The 25,152-nt window shown below is 41.9% G+C and overlaps 7 protein-coding genes across 12 annotated transcripts in view; 3 read left to right on the top strand and 4 right to left on the bottom strand.

Moving 5' to 3' along the window:
• Positions 1–265: 265 nt before the first annotated feature.
• Positions 266–9,606, bottom strand: LOC6580114 (proline-rich protein 36). Of its 2 annotated transcripts, XM_002005946.4 has the most exons (10): positions 9,274–9,606; positions 9,046–9,207; positions 8,827–8,982; positions 8,459–8,767; positions 8,248–8,403; positions 7,929–8,168; positions 4,667–7,852; positions 4,452–4,553; positions 949–4,391; positions 266–885 (listed from the first exon to the last, which is right to left on the bottom strand). In XM_002005946.4, exons 1-10 carry the CDS (start codon positions 9,326–9,328, stop codon positions 505–507), a joined length of 8,190 nt encoding a protein of 2,729 aa, XP_002005982.2. In that variant the 5' UTR covers positions 9,329–9,606; the 3' UTR covers positions 266–504. The 2 variants fall into 2 exon arrangements, with proteins under 2 accessions (XP_002005982.2, XP_015019585.1); XM_015164099.3 differs by lacking the exons at positions 4,667–7,852; positions 7,929–8,168 and having other exon boundaries at positions 9,274–9,603.
• A 663-nt stretch (positions 9,607–10,269) lies between these two features.
• Positions 10,270–11,263, top strand: LOC6580115 (protein transport protein Sec61 subunit beta). The gene is made up of 3 exons (XM_002005947.4): positions 10,270–10,386; positions 10,450–10,658; positions 10,746–11,263. The coding sequence occupies exons 1-3, from the start codon at positions 10,384–10,386 to the stop codon at positions 10,831–10,833; spliced, it is 300 nt and encodes a 99-aa protein (XP_002005983.2). The 5' UTR covers positions 10,270–10,383; the 3' UTR covers positions 10,834–11,263.
• Positions 11,264–11,269: 6 nt separating this feature from the next.
• Positions 11,270–12,790, bottom strand: LOC6580116 (rRNA N6-adenosine-methyltransferase ZCCHC4). The gene is made up of 3 exons (XM_002005948.4): positions 12,387–12,790; positions 12,135–12,326; positions 11,270–12,079 (listed from the first exon to the last, which is right to left on the bottom strand). The coding sequence occupies exons 1-3, from the start codon at positions 12,758–12,760 to the stop codon at positions 11,275–11,277; spliced, it is 1,371 nt and encodes a 456-aa protein (XP_002005984.1). The 5' UTR covers positions 12,761–12,790; the 3' UTR covers positions 11,270–11,274.
• Positions 12,791–12,853: 63 nt separating this feature from the next.
• On the top strand, positions 12,854–14,178 carry LOC6580117 (complement component 1 Q subcomponent-binding protein, mitochondrial). The gene is made up of 2 exons (XM_002005949.4): positions 12,854–13,155; positions 13,309–14,178. The coding sequence occupies exons 1-2, from the start codon at positions 12,957–12,959 to the stop codon at positions 13,890–13,892; spliced, it is 783 nt and encodes a 260-aa protein (XP_002005985.1). The 5' UTR covers positions 12,854–12,956; the 3' UTR covers positions 13,893–14,178.
• A 343-nt stretch (positions 14,179–14,521) lies between these two features.
• Positions 14,522–15,317, bottom strand: LOC6580118 (TP53-regulated inhibitor of apoptosis 1). Its single transcript, XM_002005950.4, has 2 exons — positions 15,064–15,317; positions 14,522–14,990 (listed from the first exon to the last, which is right to left on the bottom strand). Exons 1-2 carry the CDS (start codon positions 15,208–15,210, stop codon positions 14,859–14,861), a joined length of 279 nt encoding a protein of 92 aa, XP_002005986.1. The 5' UTR covers positions 15,211–15,317; the 3' UTR covers positions 14,522–14,858.
• Positions 15,318–15,556: 239 nt separating this feature from the next.
• Positions 15,557–19,008, bottom strand: LOC6580119 (eukaryotic translation initiation factor 3 subunit C). The gene is made up of 3 exons (XM_002005951.4): positions 18,901–19,008; positions 18,527–18,646; positions 15,557–18,466 (listed from the first exon to the last, which is right to left on the bottom strand). The coding sequence occupies exons 2-3, from the start codon at positions 18,617–18,619 to the stop codon at positions 15,818–15,820; spliced, it is 2,742 nt and encodes a 913-aa protein (XP_002005987.1). The 5' UTR covers positions 18,620–18,646; positions 18,901–19,008; the 3' UTR covers positions 15,557–15,817.
• A 305-nt stretch (positions 19,009–19,313) lies between these two features.
• LOC6580120 (neuropeptide CCHamide-1 receptor) overlaps positions 19,314–25,152 on the top strand; it is a 31,255-nt gene continuing 25,416 nt past the window's right edge. For 2 of the 5 annotated variants that reach the window (XR_006357886.1, XM_044011104.1), the window contains exon 1: positions 19,314–20,087. The gene's annotated coding sequence lies outside the window, so the exon portion shown is untranslated. The remainder of the gene's footprint in view (positions 20,088–25,152) is intronic. The other 3 variants (XM_015164102.3, XM_044011106.1, XM_032729651.2) reach the window with 2 other exon arrangements.

The raw sequence follows: 25,152 nt of genomic DNA on the forward strand, positions 1-25,152 counted from the left end.
TTAAATTAAATTCAATTGTTTGTTCTTTTTTGCAGCCCTTGTAATTGAAATTCATGTTGCCCTGGTAAATGTGAACTAATAATTCATTTGGAGTTTTTGGAAGTTTATGAACTTTGCAGATCACAATAAATGAAAAAACAAACATAAGTTAATGCGAGTTCACTGAACTAACCAATTTTGAGTATTTAAATTTGGGTGCTGCCAACTTGCTGCTAGTAAACAAACGCTTTTTCACTTGATACTGATACAATGATAACAGCGAAAATTTATAACATATGCGCTCACTTAGCGATTTTTTTTATTATTATTTTAAAAAAAACTAGCAGTATAGGCAAAGGTGGAAATTTAACAAGCCTTTTGCAGCCCGAAATTAATGTTTTACATATGTTGATTTGTATTCTAAATATGGGCTTCATCATCTTACTTTTGGTAAAGTAGCTTAAAATACTTTTCATACTTTAGGTGTATTTATAATTACTCTTTTCCTTAATATATTTGTATGAATTAAGTTAATGTTTCGGCATCTTCAAGCTCACCCTTGATGTCGGCAGCAGCAGTTTCTACTGTACCAATTGCATCGGGCAATATGCACTCCTCCTGCTGCGACATCAACTGATTTACAATAAACAGATTGGTACGATTCATGTTGTCCTCGGCTAACGCTGCCTGTGGCACCGCTCCCAGCTGGGGCATTCCATTGACGACGCCCACGGGCGCCGCTTTGTCCGCTGTGGCGACAGCTTTTCTGGCTGACGCCGCCGTGGAGCGCCCTGCATAGGTCTTTTGCGCTGGCGATGGATTAAAGGGAATCATGGTACCGGACCCTACTCTCTTTGCCACGCGCGTAGGCACTACTGTGGGTGACACCAAGTTGACGCTTGCTACCTGTAATTGAATAAATAAGTATTAGTATTCTATACAAGGATTATTTAGAGAAGTTCGACTCACCTTGCCGCTGGCTGCACTTTGACGTCCACGTTGCTGTGTTGCTGTTCCTGCTGCGGGTGATGATGCTCCTGATCCAGCTGCTGTTGAGGATGGTGTCACTTTGACGAATGTACCGCGCGATGATTTCATGGACATATTTGGAGTTTTATACTGATAGCCAATAATCTTATTACTTGCATCGTAAACAGGCGTGCTGTTCGAGGCTCCCGGCTGTGGACTAGCAGTAAGAGCAGGAGCACCAGCAGGAGCAGCAGCAGCAACACCTGCCGCTCTGGAGTTGGATGTGCTGGCTGCGGCTGTCGATTGCTGCTGCTGCTGACGTTGTTCGTGATTCCTAGTAGCATTGGCACTGTTGACTGCATACAAGCAATATGAATAGCTCTCCAACAGTTTGATGGCCATCTCCACATCAACCGGCAGCAGCGCGCTCGTCTTCACAATATTCTCGATGACTTGTTGCCGTTCCAATACACTCATCACTGCAGCTCGTCGGGATAGGCCTTGTAGCACATGATCGAAGAGCTGCACACGAGATTGCAGATCCGTGCGCATCTTGTCAGTGGGACAAATCGGCGGCAACTGCAGCATGCCCCTTGATGGTAATGATTTCTTCGCTGATCTGATTGCAGTTAAGGGCGGAGGCGAGGAGAGTATCTTCGGTGCTGCAGCTGCATTAGCAGCAGCAGGTGTAACATTTGCCGGCGGCGGATTCTTGGCCAAGGTTGTATTCTGTGGAGGTAGCTGCTTGGCAACCGTCTCTCCATGGCTCATGGTTGGCGGCGCACTGCTCGCCACTGCTGGCACTGGGGGCGTGGCCACGGCAGCTGTCGCCGCTGGCAACACCGTTGGTATGGCACTGGTGGTTTCGGCATCCCTGGCCGCCGCCAGCTGCTCCAGCTTGGCGCGCACCTTTGGCGGTATGTTCTTGTCCTGCCTCGAGATAATCTTTGTCGATATGACCATATACTGGGGCAACTCTAGCACCGGCACCTCCGCTTTCGAGTGCAGCCGCGTCGGATCAATGGCCTGCATCGGCCCGTCCAGGTTCGGGCAACAAAAGTCCAGTCCAACTTGGCTGTAGGAGCGCTGATAGCGTGATGGATACAAAAACGAAAACATTTTCGTTGTGCCGAACGTATTCTGATCGCTGATGACATTCGCTGGAGGTATTGAGCTGGTGGTGCTGGTGGTGCCGCTGGTGTTAGCGGGGGCAGGGGCAGGGGCAGGGGCAAGGGCAGGAGCAGGAGCAGGGGCAGGGGCGGGTGCGATGGCGGTGTTGGCATGGCTGCTGATAGCGTTGATCGCACTGCTAGCCATATTCATTCCCGGCTGCGCCATCGCTGCTGGCTCCACTCTGGTGGGGGTCTGGCTGCTTGATATACTTGCCGCAACTTGAGCTATGGATGGCACTGGAACATCAATTTCCAAGTGCAGCGCTGGTGCTGCGGCTGCACTGTTGTTGGATTGTGGTTCCTCCTCCATTTCGGGCAGCTCCGGCTTCACTTCCAGCACTGGCAGAGGCACTGGAAGCGGCACAGAGTTGACAATTGGTATTTTCACTTGTGGCCTACGCGCAGCCGGCTGGGATTTGCTGATGAGAGGCTCTGTTTGCTTTGGAGCTGCACTTGTTGTTGCAGTTGTGGCACTAGGCGGCGCTGTAGCTGTCGCAGGCTCCAAGCGCTGGGCGGCTTGCTCTGCTTGCTTCAGGCTCTTGAGCCAATTGGGTATCACGGATCGATTGAGACGCACTCGCAACTTGCGCAGCTTTGGCGGCAAGGGCTGAGGCGGAAGCTGCAAATCCTTTTCCTTCTGCACTAGCTTTGCCGGCATTATTGGTACTAGAGGCGGTAGTGGCCGTACAGCTGCCATTGGCTCGGCAATTGATGTCCGACTAGCAGTAAGGGCAGCCGCTGTGATACGCACTGGGAACGCAACAGCTGTCTCTGACATGGCTGGCTGTTCCTTTAAGCGTTTCGCTCCGCCTGCGAGAGACTTGGCCGGAGGCTTGCGCTTCCGCGACTGTGTAGCTTTCGCCGGCTCAGAGCACTCAGCCTGACCCCGACTCTGCGCCTGCGCCTCGGCTTTGGTCTGTTTTAGACTCTTGCGCGCTTGTCGTTGTGGCTTTGATGCCAGTGGGACGAGTGGGGGCATTGTGAGTGGCTGTCGCTCGTTGGAGGGATTGCGTTGTGTTGACGGTGTGGGCGTGGCAGCCAAAGAGCGGGCATGGCTGCAGGCGCGTGTCATCGGCGTCACAGTTTTCGTCTGTTTTGTCACACGCGGTTTGCGCTTCTTACGCTCAGTCGACGAATCCCGCGACTCCGACGGGCCTTTTGTTGCCAATGGCATAGATTCTGATGATGCTGGTTCCGTTGCCTCTGCCACCGCTAGTACTTCCTTGGATTTGGATTTGGATTTTCTAAGCGATTTCTGACCCGTAGACTTTCGCGAATCCTTTTTCTGCGTGTCCTGAGCTTCGACTAATTCTTCGGCAGCTATGGATTCGCTCGCCTCGTTGCCCTCATTGATGCCAGCTGCTTCTACCGGAGCTGCAGATATTTCATTAGTGTGTGTGTCCAGCTTTTTCGCATGGGTTTGTGGCAAGGATTTTCTATTAACTATTGGACTAACAATCGCAGCTGGTTTTGTTGGCTCTTTAGCTTTCGCCATTTCACTTGCTTCTTCTGTTGGCTTTGGACTCTTCTTGGCTGCGCTGGAAGCTGCTTTGCCTGCTATTCGAGATAAAGGTGTTTTTGGAGTTCGCTTATCTGTTTCCGACTTACGGGCTTTCATCTTTTTGCCAGCCTCAGCAGACTGCACAGGCAAATTTGGTGCGATAGGCGAGGCTACAGATTGTTTTGCTATTGGAGATGATTCCTCCTTCTTGGCTGCCGCACTAAGCGACATCAGCTTCTTTGCCGTCTCTGCCTGAGTCATTGTCTTCTTGGGCGGCGAACTCGTCTGATTGTTAGGATCAGGCAGCAATGAAACGGATATGTTGATGCCAACAGCAGGAGATGCTGGCGTTTCCACCTTTTTGAACGGTTCCGTCGTATTTGTTATTGGCGTTTTCGTTATTATTACTGTGTTATTGATGGACATGGAGTCATCGTCGCTCAATAATGCTGATAAACTAGATTTAATTGGCGGCGTCTTGTTCACCTCATCGTTCTTGCTCAGCTTTGTCGCTGTTAACGTTTTTCCCAACTTTCTGACTCCTGGTGGGGATGGTTTAATCGGGGATCTCATGTTGACAGCTAGCATATGCTTGCCGCTGGCCTTGCCTCCTGGCTCCTCCATAGCCTCATTTGTGGAAGAGGGCGATACCTGTGTGTCTAATTGACTTTTACTATTGTCCTCCAAAGAACTCTGCATTACTGCCAACTTTCGACGCTTCTGCTTGGGCTGATCACTCAGCTTGATGAGCCTTCCTGGACGTCGCACGACTGTGAAAGGATGAGAGTTTTATTAATTTTGATATTATTATATATATACAAGATACTTACCCCCTTTACCACTAGATAGCTCCGATTTGGGTACTGCTGGTGGCGCCATCGCAATGCTGCGACTCGCATGTTTCGCTTGCAACATTTGTTTGCGCTTAGCGGCTGATGAAAAAAAACAAGAGATTAGAAGAAAAACGAAAATTGAACATTAGAGATCGAGCTACAAAATGAAATGGGAAAAGTTTAAAGTTTATATTATTGGAATAGCTATTAACCATCTGGTTCAGAGGCATCCATCTGATTGGAGCTCCCAGTATCGGTACACTCCTCCTCATCGACATGTTCCATGACACCTGTTGTTTCCGTTGCGCATAATTGATCAATGTTAACTGTAGTCCGTGGCTGCTCATCCGCTGATTGTTCCATAGGTTCAGCAGCTGTTTGGTCCGATTGCTGATGCTGCTGTTCGTTGGGAGTTGCCAGCTGAGAAGACGCCTCTTGCTCTGGTTGTTGTGATATCGCCATATCAAGTTGACGCTCTTCAGCAGCTATCTTCTCCTCCCCAAATGCGTCATCCTTCTCATTGTGCTGCTGTTTCATGCTAGCCGTCTCCTGGTCAGTTAGCTTATCCTTAGCATCCCTTAGAACTGAGTCCTCTTCACTAATTTTGGTATCGGCTGTAGCTGGATCTTTTTGCTGATCTACTGTAATATGTGTTGCGTTTTCTGCTTGCTCATTGAGATTTAGTTGATCCTCTCCAGTGATTTTTTCTGGTAGGCTCTTCAATGGCTCCCTCTCGGTCGCTTTATCTCCTACATCATGGCAAACTGATTGATCTGATGGATATGTGGGATCTTCCAACTCATCGTCTGCATGCTCAACATTTTCAAGTTGGCCAAAATTGATTTTAGAGCGTGGCACTGGTTTCTTAATTAGAATGCGAAGCTTACGACATGAACTGTTCGAGGAGCAAGTGCTGGGTGTACTCTGATCACAAGCCTGATTACCTTTTTCAATTGCATGTCGAATATCATTGCATACAGTTGGATGTTCTGATTGATCCGTAGCAACGGCTTTCTCAACTGCATCAAAACTGATGTTTTGACTGGCTTCACTTCGATTTAAGTTGGGAACTTCATTCTCTTGCTTCTCTATAGGCAATTCGCTGCAGGTTGCAGTGTGATCTGATTTCGTTTCTGGTTTGTCATTAGTCTGCTCTTTCTTTGGAGTCTCAGATGATTTAGTTTCCTTAATCCTAGTCTTTCTCGACTTTGGAGGAATGGGCGTCCCCACCCTGGAGCGCGTGGATCGGGCACGACTTCCTGCTCTCTCGTGTTGTCTTTCAGTTCCTGCTTCCTGCAGGAGATCTCTTAATCCACGAGGTACTGCGGCACGCTGTTTAGCTACGACCGACTCCTCGCACAAGTTTTCCTGCTTATTGACTACAATATCCAAATCAAGAGATTTGTATAAATCATTTTGATCTTCAGTAGTATTAATGGATGGAATTGAAGGGGTATCTGGAATATTTGGTTGCTGCTCGCTATAAGTTGAATTCTCATTTAAATCCAATGTTGTAAGTAGCTCGAGATCGGACAATGTTTGAGTTAATGCTGCCTCCCTTGAGGATTCTATAGTCTTACCATCTATTCTAATGTGAGTATCTGAAGATGTGGGAGTATCAATATCTTTTTCTGAATTCTGTTTAATATCAATTGTCTTTGCTTCATTGGAATCACCATCGGATGGAAGTGATACAGATTCCATCATTGCGGCCAAATTTGATTCGATAGTCTCCATCTGCCTGGGTGGCGACTCTTCGATTTTTGGCTTAGACTTTGTACTCCGCGATTTCCTATGCGTTGTGGAATTGTCTTTAGCTTTAGCTGTTGTTGATTTGGAGCTGTGTGACGGTCTGCCCTTTGCAGACTTTTTATGACTTAAGTTTTCTGAACTTGGGTCCACAATATTAATTTCTTTGGATTTTTTGGGGGGTTTAGCGCTTGAATGAGATTTAGATTTTTCTTTATCAGCCTTTTGAGTTCCTCCAGCTGGTGACTTTTCTGTCACCCGAGGACTACTGCGCCGTGGTGCAGGTGCGGCAGTTCCAGAGGAATCAGCATCACTTCTACGCGATCGTCTGGCATTACGACTTTCGCTTCTTCTCGATGTGTTTGCCGAGCGACGTTTCTTTTTGACTAAATCCACGTTTGAATCTGACCTTAGTTGTTTATCAACGTCATCTGCGGTCACTTCCTTATCACTTTTCTCACAATATGCCTCAGGATTCATTATTTGAGTTGCGTCTTTATCAACTTTTTCCATTTTGTCATCATCCGGTCTATCAGTTTCCTGCTCGTTATCTTTTTTGTCTACAACCGAACTGTTAATATTCTTTTTTGATATATCAGTCGAATTTATTTTGTTGTCATCTGGGATTTCAATTTCATCTCGACAGTCTCGGCCTACTTTTCCTCGATTGTGTATATCAATTTCGTTAATTTTCGGAGCGCTCGACTTTTTTATATTTTCATTTGCTTCTTCTTTACTCAAGGTTGCAGTTTCCTTTTCCCCTTCGTTTCCACATGGTTTCGCATTATTTAGCGCACCGTCTATATTCAGACACATCCCAGCACTTGTCCGTTCTGAGTTATCTTTTTCATGATCAGCCTCCATTTGAGTAGCTTTAAATTCAATTTTATTGCCTTCGTTTGTTGCAGAAGTTGAATCAATATTTGTTTCTATGATTTTTGCTTTGTCATTTATTTTCAACTCGTGTTGCGCTTCCTTCAAAGTTTCGTTCGAAGACTTTGATTCAGAAATCGTGCACCCAGAATTTACTTTTTCCTCTACACTGACAGTTAGATTGGGATTTTGTGACAGATTAGGCTTAGCTGGCTCTGCTTTGTTCTTTCTCGGTCGACCACGCCCACGTTTTACTACCTTCTCCTGTTGGGGTTTCGTTTCAATTTCGACTTTTGGCTCTTGCTCTTTAGGTGCTTCCACAAGATTTTTCGGTGACGATGATGGTTCATTCGTGAGTTGTATCTCTGTGGTTGCAGCCCTGTTCTTTGGTTGTCTTTCCAGATCACGTTTCGGGAAGCCACCACAACTTTTGACCCGACGAAGTGTGTGCATTAGCGGATATTTCTCATCTAACTTTTCGTTAGAGTAGGTGAGTTTGCGTATATGGCTTTTGGAGAGCGACGACCTAACTGTTGGCTGAGTCACTTTCTTTGAAGAAGATAAGCTGCGCGTCTTGGAAGCAGAACGACGTTCGAACTCCTTGGAGCGCTCAGCATCAATACTAATGATTTCCTCGGCAAGATTGAGGCTTAAACGTTCTACTGTTTCGTAGGTTAAGTTAACATCAACATAATCAGCTGGAGATACATTGTCCATCTCATTGCAGTAGTTCGGTTGAGTTTTACTGCTTGAGGGACTGTCAAGTTGCTTCTCGGCTGTAAAAATTAAAGCGAAATAAGTGAAAAATGTGAAATATGCAACATATAATATAAAGAATTAGAAAAAACTTACCCTTTTCCTGCACCTGATCAATTTGATCCTGATCTTGATCTTTTTGTGCTAATGTATTGGACTGCTTTTCGTGGGAGTGCGATTTCTTTGCGGTGCTTGTATATTTATGCTTAGATGGTGGCGTTTCGGCACTACTTAGATTATTTAGATACACCTGAAGACGGTCATTTTGGGCATTTGGTGTTTGTTGCTTCTGCTGCTTCAGGCTCTCGTCTTCGGAAACAACAGGTGTCACAGTGTCTACACGGTTTGTTTTACGCACATTATAAATATAATCAGAGGGTTGGCAGTATCAACTAGTTGTGTAACTCCGACTTACCCGCCAATGATGTCACCGTACTGCTATCCGTTGATATATCAATAACTTGCTTCGATACCTCGCCATCATCATCATCTGAATCGCCATAGCCATAGAAATCGGATTCGTATTCATAAGATGAATCGCTGTCTGTGTTATCAGAGAATTCTCGCAAGTCTGCAATTTACACACAGTTAGTCAAAAAGCCAGACTGTAGTTATAAAATACCTACTTAGTGGATCCTCTTTGGGTTCATGTTTGGGTGGCTTCAAGTCTGGTTTCTTAGCTTTTATAATGGTTACAGCTTTCTTTTTGTGCACCATGGGCGGGTTTGAGGAGCCACTGCTGCTGCTTCTGTCATTAGGCCTCATTTCATGCTTAAAGCTTTCTGGATTATTGCGCTTTGTTGCAGATAATTGGGACTTGTTATTTGTAATTTTAGACCTGTCCATGCCGTTATGACTTAGAGTCTTTCTTGCTGCTGCCTGCGACGATGTTGATTTTGATAGCGATTTGTGGGTTGGGCCCATTAATGCATCACCTAATTAAGAAAACAAGTTTTAAACGAGTGTTCTCTATTACTTACAAAAAATCACTTACCCAAATCATCAATTGAATCATATGAATCGAGCCGATCACGTCTTGTGCCTTTGCCTTTGCTGCTTTGTCGATTGTACAATGCAGCCAGAGCATCGCTACAGTCGCTCGATGAAGAGCTCACCCGACGCCGAGGACTACCCTTCGCATTTGGACCGCCTAAATACACAAGCAGCAGCTTAGTAGAAATCAACTTTATTGGCGTTTATATGAGACTCTTACTTTCAGTTATTAACTCGTCGTCAAGAAATTTACCGTCAAATAGTTTCTGAAAAATATCTGGATCTATGGACGATGAACCGCTTGAATCGGACGATATACGTCTGTTGATCGGCGCTCGAATCAACGTTTGTTGCATGCGTCTTTCGCTGGTTGTGTTGATGCCTGACAAACAAAACGTATTTCAACGAGTCGTAGATAGGGCAGCATATTCTCAAATATTACACTTACCTGGTAGAACTAAGTCTTTGTATTCGTCTAGATATTCTATTTCTATATCGTCCATTTTCACAAAACTATTTTCTCCGCATATATTTGTTTTTTCCTTTTTCGTTATTTATTTTTTTTCTTTGCTTTTGCGATGTAGCGATTGCATTTACTCTTCAAGTATATGTTTGTCACTGTCGGATTGTGGTGTACATTTGCGCACCATAGCAACGATGCAGCAAAATGTCACGCCGTTCGTGCAACCAGTAAGAAATTACAAACACACAGCGCTAAATATTAAAATTAATATTGTTTTACCATTACAAAAACTACTTAGAGATGTACAAAAAAGAGTATGTGTATGCTTCTATTGATATCGATACCTAATCGATAAAAATACAATGCGATGAAAATCAACTGCTAAACGAATCAATAATTTTAAATATTTATTTATTATAATTATTATACACAGTGTTCTATGCTAATTATATAATAATAAATTGTTAAATACGTATTTATTAAATAAATAGCAGATTCATAAACTCATGCTGTTCTGGAGCATTTGAATTCTAACGGAATCCACATTAAAGACTGTATATCTTTCAACTGTATTTGTATTTTAAATTATTGCCCATTCAACATATATACAATTAGAATTTGAAACTTAAAAATAATATAATATTTTACTTAAATTTCATAAATCAATAAAATCATATCTTATATTAACATCACCAAAGGAAATAAAAGTAAAGTAATATGTCTGCTCTAGCTTCTTGTACAACATTTTAACAGATAAAAGTTAGATAGTTGTAAATAATAATATCGATAGCATACATATGTCATCACAGCTAGCAATTTGTTGGCGCTGTCTGTACTCGGTAAATTGATTTACCTGGAAAAGCCGCCATCAAATTGCTTCGATATTCATTGTAATCGAAAATTTGTGAAAACTTATCGAGTATTTGCTGTCAAAGCTACGTTTACGGGTGAATGCCAGGTGACGTGGAACACGAAACTGACACGAGCAGACGTCAAACTGATTTCAACGCTTTCAACACTTTTCCAGGTCAGCACGCAGCAATCACGGACTTAGTGTGCATTTGCCTTTAATTACAATTAAACACATAAATTAGAATGGTAAGTGAAAACTGTAATGAAATCTTAAAGTAAATACTAAACTGCTGGTGTCGATTGTTATAGCCTGCTCCTGCAAGTTCGACGTCCGTTGGTAGCGGTTCACGCTCGCCCAGCAAATTGTCGGCGCCACGTAGCGCTGGTGCTGGTGGTGGTAGCACTTTAAAGCAACGAAAGACAACAACAACAACAGCGGCCAGAAGTCGTGCTCCCGGTGGAGCAGGCACTGGTGGTATGTGGCGTTTCTACACAGACGATTCACCCGGCATCAAAGTGTAAGCGAAACTGCTCCTCAACTAAATTCATGACGTTCACCAATAGCGAATTGTTTACTTGATGCATTCCCTTGTGTTTTTTTACAGTGGTCCAGTTCCAGTTCTGGTTATGTCGTTGCTATTCATCGCCTCTGTCTTCATGCTACACATTTGGGGAAAATACAACCGTTCTTAGACAGTTCATTTTAGAAAATAAATACTTTCACCTCAACGGACGCGCGCCGCGACCCAATTGTCGACGTCATCAGATTTCAAGTGAACTGTTGCCAAAACATTAACATCAACAACAATCAAACAGTCGCATTCCGTTGGTTGAGGCATTAGTGTTTTCCACTTGAAATTAATTATTGTCTAAGCTTAAGTTACCCGTCGTTAATTGATGAACTACTAAATTGTAAACATAATTTGTCAAAATTTTCTATTTACTTTGCTGCAAATTTCGTTGAATTTGGAGTTTGTAGCAGATTATCCATTCCACAATTTATGGTGGTCATGTTCATGTGCATTACTTTCGCGCTTTTGTCATTGACGCAGTTCAATAGTTTAATTACAAAAAAAAGTGTTAAGATCAAATGAATTTGGTATTAAACAAGAAAAAATAAGAAGCGATATTTTTCTATGATTTAGGAAGTTTGCGCATTTTGGCTTTATTTCGTGTTAATATAAACTTTCGATCTCGTGCTTTTATCAAAGTTTGTCCCATAAATTCGAATTCCTTGAAGTAACTGCAGCGCCGTGAGCAGTTCCTTTCACGATGACTTTGCGCTCCGCAAATAAGGCAACAATCCCGCTGAGACTGCCGTCGTTTGCTCAGGCGTGAGAGCTTCGACCAGATTTGGCAGTTACTCTCAATGTGGCCCCGTTGGCCACATAACCAGCAGTGCTGCATGGACTGATACAATCCACAGTCGTGTCCAACACGTTGACAGCACCGGCGACAGTTCGAGCAGTGGACATAATTCGGTTTCACACACATATCGCAGAGCTGACAGTGCCGATAGGTTTGGCCATTCTGCGAGCAGCAATTCCGGCACCGATCGCAGTGCACATTCTCTATGGCCGTATCACGTTGACATCTATCACAATATTTGTACCCTTCGGTAGGCGGCAGGCGCAACAGCTCAAGCGGTATATTGGTAAAGACACGCACTGGCGACCCATAGGAACGCTTGGAGTTGCCCACATTCGTATATCGACTATGATTCGTATAATTTAGCTTATAGTCGCACATTTGCAGCTCGGGCATATCCTGCCTTATATAGTTTGCCATGTAGTATGGATACACCCAAAATATCGACAACGGCGTGGCGGGCAGCTGATTGAGGCGATTATGGAGACGCATCAGAGATCGTAGCGTGTGGGCAATTAGTTCGGTTCTACAGCCAAATGGTGGATCCGTGACAATTAATACGCGTTCATCCCTAAAATGCTAAAGGAATTAGCATTCTATTTATAACTGTTCCATTTCATAATTACTTATTGCATTTCAGGAATCTCTCAAACGGCTCTCGCTGGTAGAAAAAGTGATTGTTGCACATGTTGTATAGACAGAATTCCTGAGGACTCAGGTATTTACTAAAACGCTCATCAAAGTCAAGCAAAAAACTTTGTATTTTATGGATACGCAGGTAAAAGTGTAGGCGTGGCGCGCCCATACAGACCACCTTACTAAAAAAAAAACAGAGGTAAAAGCATAATTCAAACAAAATCTGATATATTAAAACTTACTCGATTTTCAGCAAGCGACACTGATCTGCAAAGAATTTGAGGGCTTGCTGATCGAAAAAGTACTGGGCATGCACATCGTCCTGCGATAACGCTTTCAGGTGACTAGTGGGATCGGGATCTGCATCGTTCTGTTGCTGGGGATATGCGCGTATATCTGGCACTCGTTTCTGTTGGATACCTTTCCATTTTTCGTAATCCATGCGAAAGGAGCAAAGCTTAGGATTACGGTAAGCGGAACAGGCATAGAAACCATCGCTGGGCTGTTGACTTTGGCGATAAAAGAGCACTGTGGGTCCATGCGGGCAACAGGGATGCTGATCTGTGTCATCTTCCTCAACTTGAAGAAGCAGTTTTTCATTGATGTTTTCATCCATTTGATCGAGCTCACCAACTAGAACGGCGTTGCCACCTCATTTAAAAAGAAAAACCATATTTTATGTAAATTGTATATCGATTTATTATTAAAGTATATCGGTATCGGCATATGTAAGACCATTGCAAGTTGCAACACGGAAGCGGCAGCACATTTTTCAATTATTATCATAATAAATTGATATCTTATATAACAAGATGAACAGCTTGAAGACAGCAACATTGCGATTTGCCAATTTGGCCACCGCAACAGCTGGTGCATTGGGCAAACGCGATTTTACCCGCAGCCTGTGGCACATGACCAAAAAGCCGGCGGTGGGTGGTGACCACGTTACTGTGTTAAATGTGCATAAGCCCAGCATCAATTGCACCTGTGGCTGCAATGTGCACACTAAAGGTGAGCATTTCATTAAAGAAAGCATGTCCCATGTTCATAAAAAATGGGCGCATGTTTCTCCATGGTTACATAACCTCACAAACGTGCAGCTAACGACATCCAGAAAAATATTTTGAAATTGAAGTTAAATCAACAGTTTGTCTATATCCACAGGTGAACGTGAACTGGTCGAGTTCCTTACCGAGGAGATTATTGCTGAGCGCAAGGTGCAAAAGGGCAAGACTGTGCCCAGCACACTGGAAGGCTTCAGCGTGAAACTCAGTGGCGCCGATGTCGAGCTGACCAAGGAAACGGACAAGGAAAAGGTCGTCATTAGCTTCAATGTGAACCACACTGTTGACAGCGAGCAGGAACCAGAAATTAATCCCAATGCCGACAAACCAGAATTGGGTGAAATGCGTAGCAAGCCTCAGTTTGAAGTGGACATCATTAAGGGAAACACCACCCTATCGTTTACTTGCTCCTACTTGGAAGGCGAAGCACAGGAGGGTGAATATAACGATGTATTTTCTATCGATGAAATGTCGATCTTTGAAGGCGAATGGAACGACAAAGTGTATGCAGTTGCTGGAGATGTGCTCGATGGCTATTTGTATGATTTGTTGATGAACATTCTGGAAGAGAAGGGAATTAGCAATGAATTTGCCGAGAAACTCTCCGACCTAGCCACCGCTCACGAGCACACCTCTTATATTGGCTTGCTGGAGAAACTTTCCAAGTTTACAGCTGGCAAATAATTATTGAATGTTCATTTCTAAATTTAAGACGAAAAGTTGTGTAGTTTTTTAAGTTTTCACCAACATACATGCATAATTCGATAGTCTCCCGAGCTAAGAACATTTTACATTATTTGTGTTTTTGGTCGTATACTGTCGATTCTAATACTAGATTTTAAGCCAAAAGATTGTTAAACGCAAAACACAGGATTGTTTTTTGATAAATCAATTATAAGCATATGCAAATTAACTTTTTGAGCATATTCTTCAGCTTTTAATTGAGCAAAATACAACACGTTTCAACCAATGACTTTTATTTAATTTATAATATTAAAAAATAGGTTAATCCATTATGCAAATGGACTTCATATTTGTAGGGTGAGTGAACTTGACTTTGAGGCCTTGACCTGTGGGTAATCATTATTCGAATTCACAATGAATCTCAGGCTATTTGCAGTTCCATTGAAAACAAGTGTCTATGTGTTTACATGTGCCAATATGTGTTGATGTAACTGTGTTGACATGGTTAAGAATAATAATAAGGTTCTACTATTAATGATTCTTTAGGTTACGTAAATAAATCCCGTTACTCTCGGTTTTAGCGATAGCTACATGTCTGACGTCACAGCATTAATATCGGGAAGTGTAAATTATTGAATATGATACAATTATTTATTGATAAAAACGTTTTATAAAGACATACATACAATATATATTTACAAACTTTAACCGTAATGGCCACTTAATAAATCTAGCATGGTTTAAACTTAACATAATTTTAACGATTAATTTATATCATGCATCAATTTTAAGCACAATTATTGCTACGAGCATCTTTATATACTTTTAGACTGTGGAACTGCGTTTATGCTTCCCAGTAAATGCATCTCTACGTCCGTGAGGCGTCGACTGGCTACTTATTGCATTACATTCCTTATCCGTATTGGCCGTCTCAGCATGATGGGGCTGTAAATCAAGCGACAGAGGTCAACTTTTATTTTGGCTCCCCTGCGGCTTGCCGCTACTGCCGGTCGCACTGTTGTTGTTGTCGAATTCACTGGCCGTGGTGTAATCCGATTCGATTTCACGTAATTCAATTTTCTGCTCTCGCATGGCTCGCTGCATAAGTGGGTGGTATGATGTTATCTGCATGTGCCTGCCCACAAGGGGTATTTTTTCATTCAACACTCACCTTCACGCACTCCTGATAAACCTTGAAAATTGGTGCACATACGGAATCATCGGTTTCGCCTTTTAAAAATCGTTCGGAAAACCAGTTATTGAAACAGGCATCGTACTGCTTTTTTAACTCATTGCAATCGTCGCCTATGCTGTTCATGCTGTAGTGTATTCAAGTTTTAATTGATAATTTTCACTTGTTAAATAATAGTTCCAATAAAATGTGCGTCCACTGCAGAAACCTTGCCGATTACATATCGATATACATATTTCTGTATATGAAAGCGATATTCTACCATTGATAGCGCATGGTACGCTGACCGCCGAAAGCTCAAGTTGAATGATAACAAGTAAAGAGTTCAGTTAGCGCGCTTATTCAAATTTAATTAACAGAAAAATGTACAAGGCAAAGTCTTCTCTGATTTTATTAAATATAAAATGGCTTGATTTTTGTTCTTTTTTTCCTTCCGTTTTGTTTAGTTTATTTGAATCAAAGACTTGCGCACTTTAGATTTTAGTTCATACAAAATGCATTTATCAATTAGGTTTTAGGCATAATGAGCGTTATAACAAATTCACAGTACAGTATAATTGATAAGGACAAAATGGATACAATGAATTGGTTTGATGCTAAGTTAAACGTAGACCTCCGATTTGGCGTTTCAACCAAATCGGAGGTCCGACCACAGTCAGCACAGTTCCATTTCCCTAGTATCAGTATATGATCCATGGATTTGTTTAAAGGCTTCCTTTTCTACTTGGTGTGTCTACTCCTCTTCGATGGTCTGCACTTGTTGTTGCTGTTGCTGCTGTTGTTGTTTGTGGTGTCCACGCTGGTTCCGGTTGCGCTGATTGCGATTGTCGCGACGCTGGCCGCCCCAATTGCCGCCTTGGTTGTTCTGGTTGCGATTGTAGCCACGATCGCGATTACCCATATTGCCACGCTGGAAGAAGTTGCCCTGCTTCATGTCGAACACCTTCTCGTTCACATCGACCAGATTGGTAACCTTATCAACGAACTGCATGGCCAGCGCTTGTAGGCGCGATGGCTCCGAACGATGCATCACCACCGTCTCGCTGGGATCGTCCAAGCTGGCCATCAGCTCCTCGTTGATGATCATCTTGCTGATGATCGAATGCACCTTCGGCAGGGGCAGTTCATACATTTGCGCCAGTGAAGGTATGCTAATTGAGGTGTACACATTGGAGTATGTGAACAGATAAGTGCGTAGCGACTCTTCCTTGATGAACTTGACAAGCATTTCACGGACACGCTCTGACTCATAGAACAGATCCCAGACCTTGGTATTCATTTTCTTGTTCACAATGAAGTTGGCACAGGCCTGCCAGTTGCCACAGCGCATGGCCTTGGCGGCGGCGACGACATGTTCACGCATCGATTCCGGTGGACCCACCAGGGATTGGCGTTCCGAGGAGCGCAATTGTTGGTAAAACGTTTTGCTGATCATGCGACGACGTGCATCAAACTCGTGGGCAGCAATGTAAGGTATCTCAAGGAGCATGGCCGAGACAAGATAGACGCACTCGAGCAGCTCGAGATTGATGTGCATATGGAATGGCATCTGGCGCTGTTTTTCGATCTTCTCCTGCTCGGCGGAACGTTCATGCTGTCGCTGAGGCAACAGTCCCTGGGCGAGCAATTCCTTAGGCTTGCCGGTGACCATCAGATCGACCAGGCAATGATGCGCATCCTTGATGTTCTCCTGACGGAAGGCGCACAGGCCCAGATTGGCCATCATGCGATTGTACAAGATGCGCGTCGAAGGATCTGCAGCGTCGATGTTGTCCTGCAAGTGCGACATCAAAACCAAATCACGCGCCTGGAACCAATTATCGTGCATCGCATGATGATAGATGTGCGCCAATATCGCACGCGTCCTTATGCGATCTGTGTCGTCCTTGGCATAGATGAACTTGCACAGTTTGTCCATCACTTCAACGGATGACGGTGCGGTGCCTGCTGCCGGTAGCTCGCCTCGTTTACGCTTGAGCACCTCGGGATCGAACTTGTAGTAAAGATGTTCGATCTTGCGCAGATAGATGCGGCAACGTTCGTTGTTGTTGCCACAACGCTCAAAGTATTGAACGACCAGTTCAATGGTCTTTACCACATTGATCTCGTCTTTAAGCCGGGACACGTAGTCGTTCGAGTGCGGATCGCACTCCTTCAGCAGCTTGGTGAACTCATCATCGAGACGCTCCACGGCAGCCAAAGGGCAACCGCGTATATAAAACGGCGCTGTTACATATTCCTCGTGCTCCTCGGCCACGCTCTCGTTCATGATGATGTCCGGATTTGCGAGCAGCAGCTTCATCATGCTCTGCATCACCTCGAGCAGCAGGGCCCAGTGCTCCAGCTTCATGGGCTCCGAAATCTTTTGATTGTAGTCGAAGATGGCCGAAATGATGTTGAAATGAATCTTCACACTAATTGGCGTGCCCAGAGCATGCTGCTCCGCGATGTCTCGCAGCTCAAACAGCAAATCGATTTGCAAACGGCGATCGGTGCGCTTCTTGCCGCGCGCCGACATTATCTCAATCAGCTTGGCCAGCACGAGAGGAATGTCGATTTCAGCATCCTTTTCGAACATCTTGGGCTTCTCAACGACATTTCCCTTGACGACCGTCTCCCACTCACCATCCTCGTCGTCTTCGGCACGCTTGCGCACCTTGTGCTTCTGCTCCTTGCGCTTGTCCTTGCGTTTGTCATCATCCTTGTCCTCCTTCTCGGTGGTACGCTTAAGGAAACGCTCACGCATATTCTGGTACAGATTCTCATCCTCTGACGATTCGGTCTCCGACTCGGTATCGGAATCCCAATCGATCGAATCATCCGAATCGTCCTCATCAGCAACCGCTTTAGTTGGCGCCGATTTAGCAGCCTTCGGCAATTCAGCTAGTTTGCCGGTTCCGGCGCCAACGCCATCGTCGCTGTCAGCGCCAGCACGGTCGCCGTCGCTGTCATGCGGTTCACCCTCACCCTCCTCAACGTCACTCTCTTGATCGGGCGCTTCACGGAAACGTGCCAGGTCCTCCTCAAAATCTTTGATATACTTTCGCACCTTTTGGCGCAATGTGCCCAACGATTTGGCATTGTTTTTCGAGAGATTCTTGCGTCCTTCCCGATCCTCCCACACCTCATTGATGAAATCTTCGAGCTCGGCCAGGCAACGAATATAGAAGCGGGGCGTAATGCCATTCTCCTCCTTAGAGATGACGGGCAGGGCCTTCGTGTAGGCTCGCGTTAAATCCTCAAAACTGCTCAGCGTATTGGGAATATCCTTAATTTTCTTGTGGTTGCGTATCGTTTTAATGATGCTTGTTAGGTTCTCATAGCGTTTTTCCTTGGTGGAGCGCACGACACGCTTAACTTCTTCCTCGTCATCGCTAAATTGCTGCAGCAGAGAATATATTTGTTATTCAAATATTCTATATTAAATATTGATTCTACTTACGAAATTGGCCGCTTTATTGAAGTTGGATGCTTGAACTTCCTCTTCGCTGGATTCAGATTCCGAGTCGGAGCCGTTGGCAAAGAAACGTGACATGTTGTTTAATTCTGCTTATGCCGTGTTCTGCAACAAACAAACAAAAAACACAAATTAATATTAGTACAATTTTTAACTGCCATTGACTTAGGTGTCATAGAGCGGTTGAGGTTAGGTTTGAGCGGCCAACATGGCGTTTGCCAAACATTGACAGTCACTTTTTGCACACAATTACAAATATAATTTAATGAACGCGAATTGCAATACTTTACAATCCATCGGCTTGATAATCCTCAACTTGCTTAATGCAACAATATACGTTGTATTTCATAAAAACTTACATTTATTACAGCAAAACGATGTCGTTCGCAAGACATCAAAGAAAAGAGGAATAATAAAAGTTTGCTGTTATCGATAAGTCATACGTATGAATCGATGTGGTTTCACGATGTTTTTCATATTATTCAACACTGTTACTTTTGAATATTTATGTTAACAGAATTTATAATTTTTGATGATAAATAAATATTAAAGTTTATTTTGCTTTGAATAAAATAAATATTACAAAAAGAATTTCAAGAGGATAATAATGAGTGCTTTAAAAATGAAATGTGAGGTACATAAATAAAACTGTATTTATCAAGAAATAATGGTATGGGCAGGCGCCACTTTTTATTAAATTTAAAATAAACAGTACCATCTGAGCCTAACAGTGTCGCTTTGAATTTATTTGCTTGCAAATTTAAAATTTTTGCCATCACAAATATAACTGTAAACGAAAGTGAAAAATAAGCAATAGGCAGAGAGAATCTCAACACTTTGGGCATTAAATATAATATAGTTAACTTAAATATGTAATAAATACTTGCGCAGGCGCTTTCAAAAGCCGGCATTTGGCAGAAACATAACTGTTTGCCCAACGCAGCACCGCCTACTGCCAATCTTTGGTTTAACTGTGTGCCGAATGCTTATTGTCGGCCACAGCGACCGCCACGGCCACATCCACAGTCAAAATGTCGACGAGTTTGAGCGCGCCAACAAGTCGTCTGCGTTCGCTTGCCGTGAATAGTTCAGCAGCTGCCAAGTAGGCGGAAGCGACAATCTTTCGCATAGCGGGAAATTCAACCGTTGAAGTCAACTTCCGGCTGCGTTGTCTGTGCGAAACGTTGAAGTGATAAAAAGTCTAAATTTAAACAACAAAAACCAAAATTGAGCATATGCCATTCGCCAATTTACCGTTCCGCTTGAATTCGAGAAAGTGCAGACGCGTTTCGGTGTATCAATATCCCAAATCACCCATAAAACCAAAGGAAACACTAAGAAACAAAACGTAAATGTAAGCACAATATATAACAATCCAAAATTGAGGCACATCTCTGTGTATGTTCAGCTGTGTCGTTCAAAGTGCTCCAAACGAAATTCAATAAATGACACGGTGAAAACCGCTAATTATTCATGATAGTTCGACGGTTTCAGGCAACTGACAGCCCGCAGATGCGCGAAAATTGATAGACGTTTTAATGTGAAGGTATGAAATAATATTATATGATTGATTTACTTTTCGTAAAAGCTGAAACTTTGATAATTTACACATATGTATGTATACTATCCATGCAGTTGAAGTGACTTAATCATGCAACGAACTTTATTAAAATGAGATTTCTTTTTTATAATTTTTCTTTTTTAAAAGTGCTGAAAGAGTTGATTTTATTTTCTAGTAGTAGTTTATAATATTTTTACAATTAAAAAATTTTCTGCTTCATAAAAAAGTAAAAACGAGAAAAATAAATATAATTAATAATAAAATAAAACTATGAATTTTTAATACGTTTTGAAAATTAAAATTTTAATTTAATAATAATTAATTTTACCGAAATGAATAATAAATTTAAATATAAAAAATAAGTTAGTTAATAAAAAAAATTGTTATAATTAATTATTTATTTTAATTTGCATTATATTATAACCGACAATATTCAAATGCAATGCAATTTTTTTCGCTGTTGGATTTTGCTTGGCAAACTTTCAGCTTAAATATTTATGTGAAAAGTCTCTCAAGCGAAGCCGTGGTCTAAAAATGAAGACCACAGTCTCCCATAACGCATCGCATCGCATCGCATCGGGAGCGACTGTAATGATTTATGAGTGGAGCACATAAACCAAAAATAAAACCATTCGAGTCTGTTTACCCATTTTCAATTCAGCTCAGTTTATCCGGCTGCCTTTGGGAAGAGGTGTGCCAAAACTTTTGAACTTTAAGGTTTAATGGTAGCGCTTGGCAGGATCTGAGGTTCGTTTGGCTGTTGTTGTTGGCTCTGCACTTGAACTTCGCACCACATTGGCCACTTGGCATGGCCCACTTGACCCCGGGCGCTTCGTAAAGTGCAACAGCAGCAATTGCAGTTGCAGCTGGCATTTGTTTAGCCCTTGGCTGCGGCGCATGGCCAAAACGTGTCCGGGGCCAAAAAACTATTAGCGTCCAAGTACCAGGACATTGGACATGGGACATGGGCACAGCTAATGGAAATGTTTATGGCGTCTGCTTAATTGTGGATCCATGTGCATGCTAAATGCTACGGGCCATTCGAATGCCGGGTCTCTATTCGCCCGTTGATCCAAATGCCACGGCTGCTGCTGATGCTGCTGCTGCCCCATCTAAATATATAAATCAGCTTCGAAAATTTGTTGTTTATAATTTGCCGACGCGACAGCGCTAAACACATAGCGGCCAGTACAAATAAACAATGTAGCTAAATCGTAAAAATCGCTCACCTGAATCATCTCAGCTCCATCTCTATGTACTATTGTCCATTGTCTGTCTCGATGGGACGCTGCTCGTGCCGTTGGCGTCGTATCGAATTTTTGGACACATCTCTTGCTCATTCGGCACTGGCACAAGATCAAAAACAGAAATCTATAGAGTCATTTGAATAGGGCAATTAGAGAGATACCCTGTACTAAGTATTGTATATACTTATACTATATATGTATATAAATTGCTGTGGATCAGAGTTAGAATAGATATTATATAATTTTATAATAATATTTTTGGTATTTTTATTACGAGGAAAATATTTCTTTATACTCATTTTAAATTTCTATTTATAAAGCTATTTTTCTTGCCTATGATAGTTAAGAAACTTTTAAATAATGATTAATTTAGTATTCTTTTACAAACATATTTCAACTTTTAAATTGACAATGGATAAGCAACGTATTTATATATTGTTTAGGGATATGTCATACACTGGCGCAAGCCTTATGCACCCTATATAAGCCAATATATTTTAATATGAGCAATAACAAAAACTGAATCATCCGCTGCGTCTGTCTTGCTGTTCTAATGTGTGAAACTAAGGCAGCTACTTAAATTTTTACTACTTAAAATTGTATATGCAAATAAAACTGTAGCACGCGTGGAACAAGTTTGATTTTTAATTATCGATAGCTTGTTTATATTAGTATAAAACCGATAAAAATGATTATCAAATTTCTTTTTAAAGGCTTACTTTACAAAGATTGTTTATAATAATATAACATAAACAAATATACATATATATGTAAGTTATAATACATCATATACAAAATACAGTTTTGTAGAAAATTCCGGCTATCGAAAAATAATTCTATTTATTCTATATCTAATATTTTGCTTAGATCTAAAAAAATTTTATTTTGCATAATTTTTGTTGAAAATAAAAAAGTTTTGATATAATATAATTAAATATTTTGCAAAGGATTACATCAAAATCTGAATGGATAACTTCATCAATTCTAATGAAAGTCCCCTAGAAGATGTCGTTTGTAATTACAAAAAGTCATAAGTTTTAGTAATTAGAATCGATGTCTTTTCGTAAGCAATTCCATTTGCAATTGAACTCAATCACAATTACTTTCTTTTTACGTATGTAAACAAGCTGAAACTCGTTCAAGTTAAGATAAGCAGACTGAATACTTGATTAATTGCCTGGTAATGAAATGTTTTCGTTTTTCTTTTCTTTGATTTGCTCATTTCGAGTTTGTGTCTTCCACTAGATTATGGGTAAACTTTGTTGGCTCATTAACCCACCCACACGCGTAGTATGGATATCGATGTCAATATGTTCTGAATTCCATTTGAGCTTCCTTCATATTCTATTCTCATTGTAATTGCAGACTAACGGACGGACGGACAGATGGAGACCTTTAACTATCATCAGCCCGCCTGGCTACTGAGCTAATTTCGCAGCTAATGCTAACGAATAGCTGTCATTTAATTTCTATGACCCATTAATTTTTATAATGCGCATTCGTTAGGTTTTTTTTTTCTTTTTATCCGCTGCATGTGACTGGGACTCTGATGTAAGCTACAGCTGCACAGTAGCCGCTAAAAGTTGAGCATCATACAATTGCACCTAATTAGGAGAGAGATGGGAGAAAGAGAGGCGGAGTTGTAGATGGAGAGAGTAAGAATAAATGAGATCGAAAGAGTGATAGAGAGAGAGAGAGAGAGAGAAAGAAAATAAGAGATTTCGAGAGGAGAAAGATAAAGTATGGTAGGGAGAATGAGAGTGAAGAATAAGAGCGAGAAATACAGTAAGAGCGGGAAAGATGAAGAGAGAGAGAGAGAGACAGGCAAGAAGATAAGCAGAGAGAGAGAGAGAGAGAGAGAGAATGCATGGCAGGGAGAGTGAGATATATTTAGTGACATAATCAGAGATAAGAAAGTGTAACACGAGAGAGAAAGTGAAATTTCTGATTGAAGGAAAGGCAGAGTGATAGATGGTAATATAAGAGAGAGAGAGAGAGTGGGAGAAAGAGATAGATATAGTATCCCACATAAGTATTTTTCACAAATAAATATAGCCTAAAACTGATTTATGGCAAGTGCATCGATTGGTAGACGAGTATGTCACATAGACTTATATCTACCCTGTATATGTGCACAAGTGGGTATATAGCCTCGAATTGCAATGCAACTTCCCTTTATTCAGTCCTCGTCCTCGTCGCAAGAAACTGTACAAAGTTAATTACCTTTCACAGAATAAAGGTCGAATTTAAAGAGGCTTACTATGTGATTAGTTTGGACAAAAAGTTATACCAATCTCCCTCAGTGAGACAAAGTTCAACTAATTAAATGCAGACACCAATTTCTGACTCCAACGTGCGATTAAAAGCAACAAAGTTCGAGTCCAAATGGAATTTGAAGTGAAAAGCAAGCGTTGCGACGCGTCGGCAAAACTTTTCGACAAGTATTGCTGGCACGAAGCACAAATCAAGCGTGTTGAGTGGTGTTTACAATACCCTGTAAGCAGAGCAAGTATGCAGAGTAGTATAGTTATATGTAGGCTTTGAGGGAATTTAATATCTAAATAGGATTACTAATTACTAAATTTCAATAAGAGAGCGAAGGAGAAAGCAGGACAGAATATTCTAGTTAACTTTAAGTAAATTGAAGAAAATTGTCAGAAAATTAGTAGGTAACAGAGAAAAAGATCATTAACTATTTAATTTTTTAGTGATATTTACAGGGTATTAGCTAAATTAGCACTTTACATTATTCTTCTTGGATCTAGGATCTTCATGTCTGGACTTATTAAGTTTCTGTGCAAGCTCTCATATTTGCATAAGTAAACAAGTATTTCCATGTTTTAACAGGGTATTAGCTAGTCGTTTTATACTCTAGCTTAAATTATGTGTACCGTATAGAAGTATGTTACGTGCTATGTTATTTATAATATTAGTAAAAAGTAAATATTTATTATTTTTGTATATATACAGGGTATTACTTAGCTGAAGCATTTTCTAGTCCTCGTCTTCGTTTCACTTCATTGAGTGGTGTGTTTTTTGTTTGTTTGCGAGTCTCCATGCGGCTTTGTGTAGTATTTAAGGCTTTGTGCACACGCGTCGAATGCTTAATATTAAACAGAGCCATGTCAAGCGAATGGCCCAAGCGTTTTGTTTGCTCTCGACTCACGACTCTGCTGCACTAGCTCTATCTCTCTCCCCTCGATCTCCCTTTCTCTGCCTCTCTGTAACCACTCAACACTTTGGAGCTGCAGTCTGACATTTGCTTGACTTTATATTTTGGTTTTGTTTATAGCCTGACTGCTAAATGTGATGGAGCTGTCGATACCAGAAAATAGTTGAGGCAGCGCGGAACGGGGCGGGGCGGGGCGGGGCAGAGCACACACACAAAGCCAATCACCACAGAATACCAAAGTAATGATGCCGAACTATGAGAGTGGCTTTTGTCTTCGTCTTCATCTTTGTTGCACTGAGAGAGCTTGTCCCATAGGCCATTTGTATTTGCTCTATTGTTTCGGCGCCTTTTGAGGTTCAGTCAAATCCAGTTACTAGATAATAGAATTCGACTTTTAGTTAAATATAAGCAATTTGCGTAATGCCTAGAAGAATTTAAAGAAATATATTTTGGCAATTTAAAGAGCCTAATTCTATATTAACTCATTCATAACTATATGTATTCATGATCTCATTTAAAATATCAATTATACACACATTTAACTACCACGCTTGCGTTCCCAAAGTTTGATTAAAAAACTTCAACTAGCACAAAAGTTACCTAACAATTATGTTTCTATAGTAAAGCCCCA

Source organism: Drosophila mojavensis, unplaced genomic scaffold (assembly GCF_018153725.1).
Source record: "Drosophila mojavensis isolate 15081-1352.22 unplaced genomic scaffold, ASM1815372v1 contig_80, whole genome shotgun sequence".
Taxonomy (NCBI): Eukaryota; Metazoa; Arthropoda; class Insecta; order Diptera; family Drosophilidae; genus Drosophila; species Drosophila mojavensis.